Here is a 12,305-nt window from a genome sequence, read left to right on the forward strand (position 1 = left end):
CGGCTTCATTTTTAAGTATAAGATTGTGCTTTATATGTACAACGTAATATTAAGTAAAATAAATAAATCTTAATTTTGTATAATTTATCAATATATATGTATGATTATCAAGATGTTTTCACATTGATACTTCTTTTTTTTTATATACTTTACAACATGCAATTTCTAATTATCATTTTCTTCTAATATAATGTTTTCACATTGATTACATCTGCGATAAACTTGATGTATTTATCATTCTTTGCTATTGTTTATTTGATAAATAGTTATTTGCAAAAATATAATAACATAAAGTTGCGTGAATACATCAACATAAGAAAATTTTTTAGAAAACGGTTATATGGGCGATAATTTAAAAGAAGTTACGTGAGTATCAATGACCATTGTATTATAAGACAGTAAATATCTTTAATTAGGAACATGATGACAGGCATATTTGCACACTTCACTCAATTTACATACAATTGTTAAATTAAATGTTTCTATTAGAAGGACAGAAAGAGAAACTGTTATTTTTAAAATAATATATCGGGCAACTGCTATTTGTTATTATATTTTCTTCAAGTGATTTATACAAATATAATATCTAAATTAATTTTTCAAAGTATTAATCTTGCATTCCCATATGTGATCTGACTGCGATGTAATATCTATATAAAATATCCATTTTAGAACAACAATATATAATCTAAAGTATTAATATTATGCATGTAATATTATTTTACATTAAATTAATATACATTGTTTAATTTTTGCGTATAAATTATTTGTATATAAATTTTTGGATTGTTGTATAACGAATATGAATAATAATGATTCAATTATCACATATTGATATAACAAGTATAACTTTGCAAATAATTATAATAAAATGACAGATAATACAAAATCAAAGTTATTTTTCCAATATACTTACATATGTGTATATAGGATATATTTATTACAAAGCTAAAGTTATTAGCTGAATATTTATGCTTCCATTTCCTTTTTAGTATACAGCAAAAAATATTATATTACTTTTATTAAAATTAATGCTATGAAGAATTTGATTACATAGTGTGATGGTCATTTTATTTCCTTAACTAAATAGATGTATTTGTTTTTCGTTAGAATTCTAAACTTTTTTCATATCAGTATAGAATCCAATAAATAGCCATATTGCTTGTTGCTTTGCAGGTATAATTTATTTCTCCAATGTTTTTCAACACAAGCAACAAGCAATCTCGTTAAGTATTCTTTTTATGGAAGCTATAATTATGTCACATTTATTTGTCATGTGTTTTACTTTATATAAAATAAATCTTTGATCTCTCAGCAATTACACGCAGGTATACATTGATGTGATTATATATATGGTATACAAGTTTTAGCTAATGGCGAGGATTTTTTATTCAAAGTCCAAGTATATAACTGCTGAATTCAATAGCAGCATATATAGAAAAATGGCACGCACATGTATTAGTTTATCTTTTTAGTCCGGAAAGCTTATTTTTTTTCCTTATCTTGTAAAATATGATATTAAATAAAATTAAGTTTGAGTTTCTATAAAATTTTAGATATTATTAATTATTTTGTTTTAAATAGTTTTTTCTAGACTGAGTTTTTATTATGCAAAAATATGCGTCTCATTATTGCACATTTGTCTTATTTGATTAAAAGAGAAAGAATATGTATAAAATTAATTATCTATTAGATATGCATAAAATAATTAGAATGTCAATTTCTGACGTGAATATTACTATTTCGAATTCAGTATACATAACTTACAACTTTGATAAATTTCCTTTGACAAGAAAAGTTGTCCCAACAACTTTCATCTCTCAGTGATCAGGACACACACACATACACACACACGCATACATACATACAAACCAAAATTACTATTTTAATTTTCAATTGCAAACATATTTATGATTTGAAATTTTATTATTTGATAACACAGGAGCAGTCGATGAAAGAATTTGGATTGAGAAATAATATATAAAAGTTTCATATTCAACATCACACTGCACTATGTTGTCTCACCTTCAATCAATCAAGTTCTTGCGCAGCATGTGAAGTTGAGGCTGTATTTCGTTGTTCGTCATCCGAGTCGTCATCCTCCAGGCCATTGAAGAAAGATTGTAACAACGAACCGAATAGTCCCTGATTACGTGGACGTGGAGGTGGAATATTGAAAAAGAGTTGGCCTATTTTATCTAAGTACTGTCGATAATATGGATCTCTATTTAAAGATATCTGGTATTGTTCACAAAGAATTGTAAACACTGCTAGTTTACCACTGAAAAATATAAGATTAAAGAGAATAATAAACTGATAATGACTCACCACAATAAAAATATATGTATCTATTGAATATTATAAAATACAACATACCTGTCAATTGTTTTCAGTAGAAAAAATAAAAAGTTTAATAAAGGAAGAAGATACGGTGGGCCGCTATTTATTTTTGGATGCCTTGAAGTATAAGAATTAAAGGCTTCTTGCGCTGTTGCTTTGTTTTGTAGACAAAGATACCTAAAATGAATTTATAATTTTACTATAATTACAAATAAATGTTATTTTAAATTAAATAGTATATCTGTCATTAATTCTCTTAAATTTTTAAATATTATTTTATATTTCTACTCTCTTTCTTTCTATATCATATTACAATGTTGAAAATTTATAACATTAAAATTATCATAAAAATCAACATGCTTACTGCAAGACTGCTTGAGCTATGAAGAGGTCTATTTCATTCATGTACCCACGTTGCTCATGAAGTTCGACCAACATTGCTGCGCATCCAGAGCCATCTCTACTATGTATAAAGTGTTGTCTTGCCATTATGTAATTTTTTTCTGGTTAAAAAATAAAGTTCTTTATGCATAGTGTGTAAGGTGATTAATAACAAGTTAATGTCAGTCTTTCAATAGTTACCTCTCCAAAAAACTTGAGCTATCTTCTGATGCAAATCTGGATGACCAGTTTTATTAGAAATTGCTCTCTTAACGCTCCATTTAAGAGCCAATTGCACAAACGCTTCTCTTTCCGGTGACGCAGGGCTCATTAAGCTGAACAAGCTCATGATCTTCTCGAAGAAGGTTTGCGTGGGCTCCGTTCCAGATTGTGTTAAAACATTGATAAATAAAATTCCTAAGTCGGCTCCACTTGCATGCTACAATAAATATATCGTGGCGACACGATATATAACGTTTATAAAATTATTCCATTTACTTTTAAAGGGACGTGAAAACCTTTTCAATGCTCAGGTAATATTCATATACCTGTTCGTGTTGTAATAAAAGCATTGACCCATTGTATAGCAATTCCAAAAGTTCCGAGTATTTTCTCTGGCCGAGATATCTGTAAGCGTAGGAGGTTAAACGAGCAGAAGGTTTACGTGAGCGGGAGCGCGCTTTGACGGCGCGAGGCAATCGAATCAGCTGGCTCACCTGAAATACAAAGTTCTGTACATCTGATGGGCCTCATAATAATTTTCCGAGTTTATCGACGCTTCTAATTTCGCTAAAACTCGTTGAACACCGTGACTGTACCGCGAGGCCATGTTTACACTATTTGGGAATCTCGGGACTGTACGTTGTACGTATATACGGTTGGCATCAGTGTGCGCGATGCCGCGCGCGATTCACATGTGTAATTCAAATTTTCCCAAGCTTACGACGAAATTGATTATTTATGTATGTACGTATAAAGCGCGATTAAGAAATCTTACGCCTACCTAATGAAATCACGGTAACATATGCGTGTCGTTCTAAAAATGGACAATCATTCTTTGTTATTGCGTTTTAATTTCATGCACACATTGATAATGCAATATCACTTGTACGTCGCGTATGACGAACTAATGTTATATGGTACTAATATATTTTGGTATTTTATCGATTGGTTTCATAGCTCTGTTCTATTATTAAGCTGCTATATATATCGAATTTACAAGATAATGCGCTAAATATATTCATACTGCGTTATATTTAATCAGATTTTAATTATAATTAATATAAATTAATTAAGCCAATTAATGTGTAAATAAAAAAAGATGTATATATAGAATAATATAACATATGAAATAAATGTACCATGTATGTGTGTATGTGTGTGTGTGTGCGTGTGTGTAAATAAAATAATTCATCGCGAGAATATAATAATTGGTTTTCGAACTTTCTCAAGATATATACGATAACATATCATATAAATAAGAAAGTATTATATAAAATGAGACCGACAAACTTCAGATGATTATAATAAAGGACACCAAAACAAATCAATTTTGTCATTAAATCCATGCCCGTAAATAAAACGTTTTGGCACTAGAGAATCAAAGACCAACAAGGGCAAAAATCTTTGAAACGAATTATATTTTCAAAATTTTATTAATGTGATCGAATAGACGTGTTTTTATCATGAAACTTTTGTATAAAATATTTTTTGATATCTCGAATAATTTTCGATATATATCGAGAAAGCAAAAAGTCGCTCTATATATATATATATATGAGAGATGATTTCACCTCTTAGAATCATTTTTGGATTGCGATTGAAGATTTTTAAATTCATCTATTTATCCCCTCCCTACATGTAAAGTTTCGTCAAAATCGGAATTTCTCGGGTTCGCAAGGTTCCATTGCAAAATTAGTTTTTGTTTCGATGTTCTTTAACTATCTGAAGTTTGTCGGTCTAATTCTGGGACACCCTGTATAATTAACAGAAAACAGTCTTTATAAAATAAAAGATTTGTAGATTGTAATGTATAATCATTTTGTATCGTGTCATCATATATAATAGTGATTTTTTTAACATAAAGCTCAATCTCACACCGATGCGTTTGGGAAGCAATTCGCCAGGGTTCAACGACCGCGCGTAATTTTCGGAGCAATGAGACGAGACGGGTGCGCGCGCGGGCCCGCGATTTAATTCGTCGCACGGCGTGGCGTGCCGGGCCGGTCGCAGGGCGGCGTAATATATCAATTGGAAAAAGTAATATTGATAAATGCGCAAAGTGGCGTCGCGTAAGCGCACCCGGGCCGCGCGCACGTATACATGCACATATACGGCATCCACACACGAGCATGCACAACGAATATGCCGAAGCCGAAAAGCGCGTAGAACGCGGGGCGCCCCTGGCGGCGGACCGTGCAAGTGACCCTCGCGGAAATAATTATCGCGATTTATGTTATTTGCAAATGTGATCCGGGGGCGCTTAATTAATTAGGCGATGTCGAGTAACGGCGATTAGCGACGAGACGGACGGGGCTTCTCGGGCTATCCGGTTACGCCACTTGAGCGAAGCAGCGGCGGCCGCGATACGGGGTGAGTGTACTACTCCGAGAGTACGTTGCGGTCCCCCCTTGCTCGTTGTCGGAAGGGGGGCGGTGGCTCGCTCGCGGCCGAGCACTTTTTTTATCGGTTTCGCCGGCTCGCTTCGGGACGATAACAATGGCCGTGCCGAGAGAGCCGCGGGCCGCGGCAAGCGCGCTTGGCGTCGTTCCGAGACGCTCGACGACGACGACGACGACGACGACGATGTATGATCGCAGCGTGTCACCGTCGTCGACGGCTGACTCGTTGGCGCGTTCGGTAATCTCGACGAGCGGCATCGCGATGAGGCACTGTACTCGAGTTCCGTATAGCTGGAATCTCGGCGCGTCAACATCCTCGATAATGTCCGTTGACGTTCATCGGCGAGATCCCGACGATTCTCTTTCGAATCGTGGAATCGCGCGCGGTAACGGGTGAACGGGGAATTATCGAGGCGTTTATCGATCGTTGGCTGACCGTTAAATGCCTATATTTGTGTATGTTTACTTTTTTATTTATTATATATAGGTACCTCTGTGCTCCGAGGATTATGTCTTTTTTATACTACGCACAAGTGTGATATTAAATATTATAATTTTATATGAATGTATCAAGAGGACTTATTTATATTTATAAAGAAATTTTATTGCGTCAAGAGGTTTATGTATCCAATTGTGTATGCATGCAGAATGGACTTGGCGGAAACTATGAAGAACATTGTTGCCAAAGGTATGCAAACAGAAATGGGTCCACCAGGTGGAGGGTCAGGCTACTCTGCTGCACCAAGCAGTGCTGGTTACGTCACCGAGAAGATGTACATGTTGTTACAAGCATACTTGCAGAATAAGGGATGGAACCCCAGTATCGAGCTATTACAATGTTTTTCAGAATTTAAGGATGCCTCCATGATGCCAAGCGCTGCTTATTTACAGTAAGGATAAATATTTTTTTGTAATTATATATAAGCACAACTTATTTATGTAAAATATTTGCTATGTTTTATTTATTTACAGGATGATGGCATCTCGAGTAGCATTGGATTCGCAGGGAAGACTAGTCCTCAGAGAGAACGGAAAGATAATACTTCCTTACGAACACTTTGCCAATGCTGTCATGTTGAAACATATGAACGGGCCGCACGGCTTACATCTGGGCTTGGAGGGTACAGTCAGAGCAGTCATGGAATCTTATACCATTGGAAGAGAATGTTTTGGAATGGAAAAGGAATTTATCATAGAAGTTGTGCAAAACTGTCCCAATCCCGCTTGTCGTTATTATAAAAATCAACTGGAACTCACTCAGAAGATGGGTCACATGGCACCAACTTATATCCAGGAAAATGAAGCGACTGCATCTCTTTTGCGTAGCAGTTTTCCACATAGTACAGATTTTCAGGCAGTGAGTAAAATTCTTATGTGATATTTTCTGCTTTTTACTTGCTATTATGCAAGTTTGTTTTTTAAATTTAATTTGTAAATATGTATTTATTTAATGTTTACTTGTAGACACTAGGTAGCGCTAATCCAAATACACATATGGGAGGAGGATCCGCAGCAGATTTAGCGGAGATGAGAGGTGCTGGTAATCAAATGAATCTTCAACGTCCTCCAAGCCGTCCATCATTAAATATTCCGCATCGGCCTGTATCGCAAGAGAAAAAAGTGTCATCTGGCAAGCAGCATTATGAATCTCTAATACCTAATATACCAATCTCCGATCATAAATTGACAGACTTCTTACGCAATAATTTGGATAACTTGGACAATCTTACTGGACTTGGTTTGGGAAACTTACAAGGAATAGGAAATGCCAATAAGGATCTGTTAGCATTGCACAATGGTGCATGGCCTTTAGAAAATGAAAAAGGATCTCGGTCATCATCTGCAAATTCGGAAGGTAATTAAGTATGCAACATAATGTACATATGCGATATAATGCTTTTAAAATGTATTCTAAAAAACATTCAAATTATATTTTAATGCATGTGCTGGATATATTTTATTGTTTCAGGTGGTCAAGAGAAGATTGTGCGTGCTTTCGCAGAAGTAATGAAGAACATGGCAAGGATGAAAGCTTGTGTACGGCCGGCGATGTGCAAACCATACGGCAAGCAATCCGAGGCTCTGCAGAAAAGTAATTTCAATTCTTTACAAGTAGTTTTTCTTCTTTACTTCTTTTTTACCTTGAATTTATCGCACTGTGAAATTTTATATCGATTTTTTTCATCAAAATAATTTACAGAGATTTTTATATTGTTTATTTTTAATTGCAGCATTGGTCGATACAATACAGCTTGTACAATCGTTGAGAAGCTTCTTGCCACCTCCACATATACCAGTTTCGAGCTGGAAGAATGAAGATAAACACCGATTAGATCACTCTGGTACTCCTTATTTGTCAACATTGTGAGTGTTTTAATATTTACATTACGAACTTTAGCTCTATTGTTAATCCATTAAAATATTTTTTTTTCTTTTTTTAATAGAAAAGCAGGTGGAATGGAAGAATTGTGCGAGCAGCGTAAGTTAGATTAAGCGTTGTCTTCGCTTCACTTGCGACAGACCAAGTTTCGTCTTTTTGCGCTGATGTTCTAGTCACAAGATGTTTATTGATTAGCTGGGTGTTTCGTATCTAAACAACCCGATGGATTGCTCAAAAAAGTTGTTGGCGTTTAGGACTTCAAATACTAAGAGACAAAATGAGTCATGCGTGGACTGTGATAAACGTGAGTAGCGAGAAAAAAAAAAAAGATTTATATGTAGGACTAAACTCACACCGCGTCATCTTAGGGATCTTTATTAACTTTATTTCATTGCTGTAATTTGACTGTATTGTAATTGCTCTGCCTATGGGGCTTACTCGGTGAATAATATATCGACTAACGTTATATACCACGTTATATAACGACCCGCGTTATAATGTCGAGCGATTGACGCTACGACGCCAGTAATACGCGCGCAGTATGAACAGTATTTATATTTTACTATATCAATTTAACAATTTTGCCGCTTGTGTTCCAACGATTACCTGATTAATAATATATCGCATAGGACTTTTTTATATACTATGTATAAAATTGTTACACATATATAAGCTTAAGTCTCGAAATAAGAAGCAAAACTAAATTGGCCTGGTACAAAAGCTTTTGCTACTAATTGATATTTAACGTTCGCAGCATAGATGCATAAAGGCGATAATTTTCTTTATTACCAAGTTTCACGTTATTTTATTTTATATGTTTTTAACTGTCTGTTTTGTAAGATATATTCTTTATAGCTTTCAATTAACATAAGACAGAGTTATTCGAATAGCAAAAAAAATTGCTGTGTGTTCAATTTATGTATACATATTTTCTTCAAAAAGAGGTATGTATGCGTTATTATTTATTTTTAAGAATGAAATGAATATATATTGTTGTTATTTCTAATACTGTTTGCTGATCGAGCATGCGAGTACGAATGTTAAAAGCTGTGAACTATTTCTTAAGCTCCATGGGCAGTATATGCGGTGTGCACGTAAAAAAGTCATTGGTCAATTCATAGATATTTTTTAAGAAACAGATTATTTCTTAATATATATATATATATATCTACATACATATATAGTAAAGGAAAACAAACGAAAATCATTGCGTCAGTTGAGAATTTCGCATTGACGCTCAAAGACTTTTCACCGTGCACTAAGTATTATTATGCAGAAACGTTTTTATTCTTGCAAGACGGAAACTACGAATTGGGGGACTGCGTTTGTGATTTCGATCGATCGTTGCCTCGAGAATAAATGGCATATCGTAACAGTTGCTGGAGTAAAATCGTTTCCCACTCGGTTGTTATATGCGCATATAAACGATACGAGATAAAATGTTTCCTTCTTTCTCGATAATATAAGGTAATAGGCATTCGTCTTTGAACGTGTAAGAAGCGATGTTTACCGCGAATAGAAAATAACGCGCGGCACTCGAATGCGTGGGCTGTGTTTTGTGGGATCTGCATGTGTGTATCTGAGAGAGAATGCGGAGTTTTGGCTATCAAATAGCAAAATTTTATATGAATGCGCGTATGTTAAAGATGTCTTTCTATACATGTATCTGTTATATTTATTACACACGTATGCAGCGAATGTGCCGATCGATTACCATTTTAGGAGTCGGATCCATAATTTGTGCAAAGTATTAATATGTTTATTTTGTTTCTTTTTGATTCCTTGTTCGGCAGATTATTAATCTTTCATATTATAATATTTTCTCTCTTTCGTTTTGTATCTATTGTAACTAGAAATAAGATGCATGCAGAGATACGATTAATAAGTCTGACGAATAATTTTCTCAATAGCAGTTTTCTTTATTTGTTTTTGAAGTATAGTAATCGTTTAAACGAACGCAGATCCGACTTCTATAGACTGCGTTTTTGTTGACATATATATACGTATATATATATATTGATAAAGAGGCTGCTGCAATGTGGTTCATAATTCGACGATAACTTGTTGTACATCAAAGTGTATTTCCAATAACTAGATGGATTTATTTTTTTTTTCTTATAGTAATTATTATTACGTAAAAAAAGAAATGCAAACGTATCATCGTTTGTCTCGCAATTAGTCGGTCATATAACCGACGCACAATTAAGCATATCCATGACTAAGTCGCTGCAACTTATGCCAAACGGAGAAAAGGGAGCGCGGAAACAGAGTCTGACGAGAGAGAAGAAGAGTTAATGTGACATGCAAAATAAAATTTCGTGAGACATTGGGGGGTGCGTTCGAGATAAATCTATAGTCCATCTTCGCCTATTAATTATTTGAATGCAATCGTATAATTCCTCAAAATATGTAATGAGGAGTCTATTTTTTGAAAGCAAAAGTCGCAAAACTGCAGTAAGACAGTTTTACTCTCCCTTTTACATTCGTTCTAGACTTTGAGTCTGAAGACATTGCCATTTTATTTTTCTAAATTAAATTATTATTAAAGTCTAAAAAAATTCGTTTTTCGTGTTACCCGTTTTATAAAGATCAACTTTATCGCTGCAGTGTCACTGCGATTGACGCTACATACACACACACACATACATAGAATCTCTTTAACATTCTTTTTTTGAGAATATTTAATCATTCATCATTATGTATAATTAGCGAGACATATCACAAAGATTTGGATTCTAGAAGGACGTTCTCGAACGGAGTCGAGCACATGAGGAAAAGGGCATAAGAAGAAGAAATACAGATTTCGTTTCCGGATCTCGTTATTCTCGCGCTCGTTATTATCTATACCATAGAAAACCGTGTACATGTTTCAGCACCGAATTCAACAGTAAGATGATAAAAGATTGTAAAATGCGCACCGTTATATCGATCCGTTGTTCCCTTTTTAAACTCGGATCGCCAATCGATATTCGTACACCAAACGCTAACCGCTGTGTCTGCACATTAAGCTCGTCGTCGCTTGCCAGTATTGCTCTTCTGTATTCTCGCATAATTCTAACTCATGACAGCAATTATTAAAGTTTTTACAAGTGTGAAAGGATTGTCTCGTATCACTCTCTTTCTTTTTCGTATCTTTCTCTTTTGTCTTCTAATCTCCATTTAAACCCCCCCCCCCTCCCCTACTTCTTCCCGATTATGTCCTTTTTCTTCGCGCCGTACATAGCCCGTTAGGCTTCAAAATCCTAAAAATTTCTTCGCAACGAAACTTCATCGTCTATCGCGACGAATTCGCAGGATCGTGTATTAACTGGCCGCGCCTCCAGCACGAAGATCACATCGTCTAGAAAGTAATACGACTGTCCCAAATCACCTTCGCAGAGATATGGCAATTTGCTCCAGACAAGGCACCGCAGACCCACCGGAGCGAAAACCCGGTCGATCAGTCCGGCTATTTGAGCCTCGAGCCCGTTTCCTCGCACCGGCAGATACTCCGACGGTTTGTGATTACCCCTCTCGCCGACCTCGACATAGGGACTGAACGGCAACACCAGAGCAACGACCAGCCTGCCGCCAGGAGCCAGCGAAGATCTCAGTAACCTCAGCAGGGTGTTTGGACGGTCGCAACGGTCGAGAAGATTCAGGCAGAGAATGACATTAAAGGGTCCGGCTTCCTGGTGCCATCTCTCCACATCGAGTACTCTGTACAAAAGTGTATAAAAATCAAAATACGTTTAGCAAGAGATTTTTTATATCTTGGATTACTTGAACATTTACAGCGTTTGTTTATGGGCAATTCTTATAATTCTAACATTTTATACATTATTTTCTGATTTTATTTGTGTTTTAAGAAGAAATATAGAAAATATAAAAAGATGTTTAATAAACATACGTGAAAAAATTCCCCCATTAATACCGATAACTAGAAATTAACTTTTTATTGCTTCACACACACACACACACACACACACACACACACATAAATTATCTTGTTAATAGTTTAATAAATTTTATTAATAATAAGTACACATACATGATAATTATCAGACTAAGATGATTTAGTCGATTTAGTTTGAGATTTTGTGAATTCTTCACAAAATCAAGTTTAATTCGTTGTCTGTTTTCCAATTGCTAATCCATAATTATACTATTAAAGGATCGAGAATTCTTCTGTGGAAAAAGCTCTTCAAAGATACATATTCCAAATTCTAGATATTGCGAGTTGATCGATAGAGAATTGAGCTTGTCTTTCTTAAGAAAATAACGAGATGTAAATAGTTTTTCAGAAACGCGAATCTCGAACACACACAGAACTTTAATGACAGGATATTCGAAGATAGGACTCCTACAAAGCAAGTTACGAATCCGTCGCATCATTCCACGGACATTCATTTAAAATTTGATTTGGCGACCAGAGCAACTCGGCGATGGTTGTCCGCCGATAAAAGCGTAAAAGCCACCGTAAATTTCTATTCCAATCAATTCGACGCAATAAACTTGTTAGTGGCGTTGATGATATTACACGTACTGACACGTAAACGTGTCGACGTGCGTGCCGCTTTTATACATCATCCGGCGCGAGAATG

At 35.1% G+C, this 12,305-nt stretch overlaps 3 protein-coding genes across 5 annotated transcripts in view; 1 reads left to right on the top strand and 2 right to left on the bottom strand.

Annotated features, from left to right (window-relative positions):
* Positions 1-4: 4 nt before the first annotated feature.
* Positions 5-3,710, bottom strand: LOC138941468 (Golgi to ER traffic protein 4 homolog). The gene is made up of 6 exons (XM_070311166.1): positions 3,438-3,710; positions 3,270-3,348; positions 2,923-3,160; positions 2,705-2,843; positions 2,377-2,517; positions 5-2,281 (listed from the first exon to the last, which is right to left on the bottom strand). Exons 1-6 carry the CDS (start codon positions 3,548-3,550, stop codon positions 2,032-2,034), a joined length of 960 nt encoding a protein of 319 aa, XP_070167267.1. The 5' UTR covers positions 3,551-3,710; the 3' UTR covers positions 5-2,031.
* A 1,378-nt stretch (positions 3,711-5,088) lies between these two features.
* Positions 5,089-8,213, top strand: LOC138941436 (uncharacterized). 2 transcript variants are annotated; one of them, XM_070311105.1, is made up of 7 exons: positions 5,089-5,313; positions 5,990-6,232; positions 6,315-6,699; positions 6,807-7,197; positions 7,312-7,434; positions 7,574-7,706; positions 7,787-8,213. In XM_070311105.1, the coding sequence occupies exons 2-7, from the start codon at positions 5,991-5,993 to the stop codon at positions 7,833-7,835; spliced, it is 1,323 nt and encodes a 440-aa protein (XP_070167206.1). In that variant the 5' UTR covers positions 5,089-5,313; position 5,990; the 3' UTR covers positions 7,836-8,213. The 2 variants fall into 2 exon arrangements, with proteins under 2 accessions (XP_070167206.1, XP_070167205.1); XM_070311104.1 differs by lacking the exon at positions 5,089-5,313 and adding an exon at positions 5,513-5,798.
* Positions 8,214-9,642: 1,429 nt separating this feature from the next.
* LOC138941437 (protein-L-histidine N-pros-methyltransferase) overlaps positions 9,643-12,305 on the bottom strand; it is a 40,031-nt gene continuing 37,368 nt past the window's right edge. The window contains exon 4 of one of the 2 annotated variants that reach the window (XM_070311107.1): positions 9,643-11,421. In XM_070311107.1, coding sequence (XP_070167208.1) covers positions 10,965-11,421 — 457 coding nt within the window. In that variant the 3' untranslated portion in view covers positions 9,643-10,964. The remainder of the gene's footprint in view (positions 11,422-12,305) is intronic. The other variant, XM_070311106.1, reaches the window with a different exon arrangement.

The sequence above is a fragment of the Polyergus mexicanus genome, unplaced genomic scaffold, assembly GCF_030449975.1.
Source record: "Polyergus mexicanus isolate NDT 795.1 unplaced genomic scaffold, iyPolMexi1.0 SCAF_19, whole genome shotgun sequence".
In the NCBI taxonomy this organism is placed as follows: Eukaryota; Metazoa; Arthropoda; class Insecta; order Hymenoptera; family Formicidae; genus Polyergus; species Polyergus mexicanus.

What these genes read in the sequence shown, in the direction of transcription:
- LOC138941468 (XM_070311166.1), bottom strand. Translation starts at nt 3,550, where the DNA reads ATGGCCTCGCGGTACAGTCACGGTGTTCAACGAGTTTTAGCGAAATTA. An exon ending in TACAGAACTTTGTATTTCAG is followed by an intron (nt 3,349 to 3,437) that starts GTGAGCCAGCTG and finishes CTACGCTTACAG; the next exon opens with ATATCTCGGCCAGAGAAAAT. An exon ending in AGCTCAAGTTTTTTGGAGAG is followed by an intron (nt 2,844 to 2,922) that starts GTAACTATTGAA and finishes TTTTTTAACCAG; the next exon opens with AAAAAAATTACATAATGGCA.
- LOC138941436 (XM_070311104.1), top strand. An exon ending in ATAGTACAGATTTTCAGGCA is followed by an intron (nt 6,700 to 6,806) that starts GTGAGTAAAATT and finishes GTTTACTTGTAG; the next exon opens with ACACTAGGTAGCGCTAATCC. An exon ending in ATCATCTGCAAATTCGGAAG is followed by an intron (nt 7,198 to 7,311) that starts GTAATTAAGTAT and finishes TTATTGTTTCAG; the next exon opens with GTGGTCAAGAGAAGATTGTG.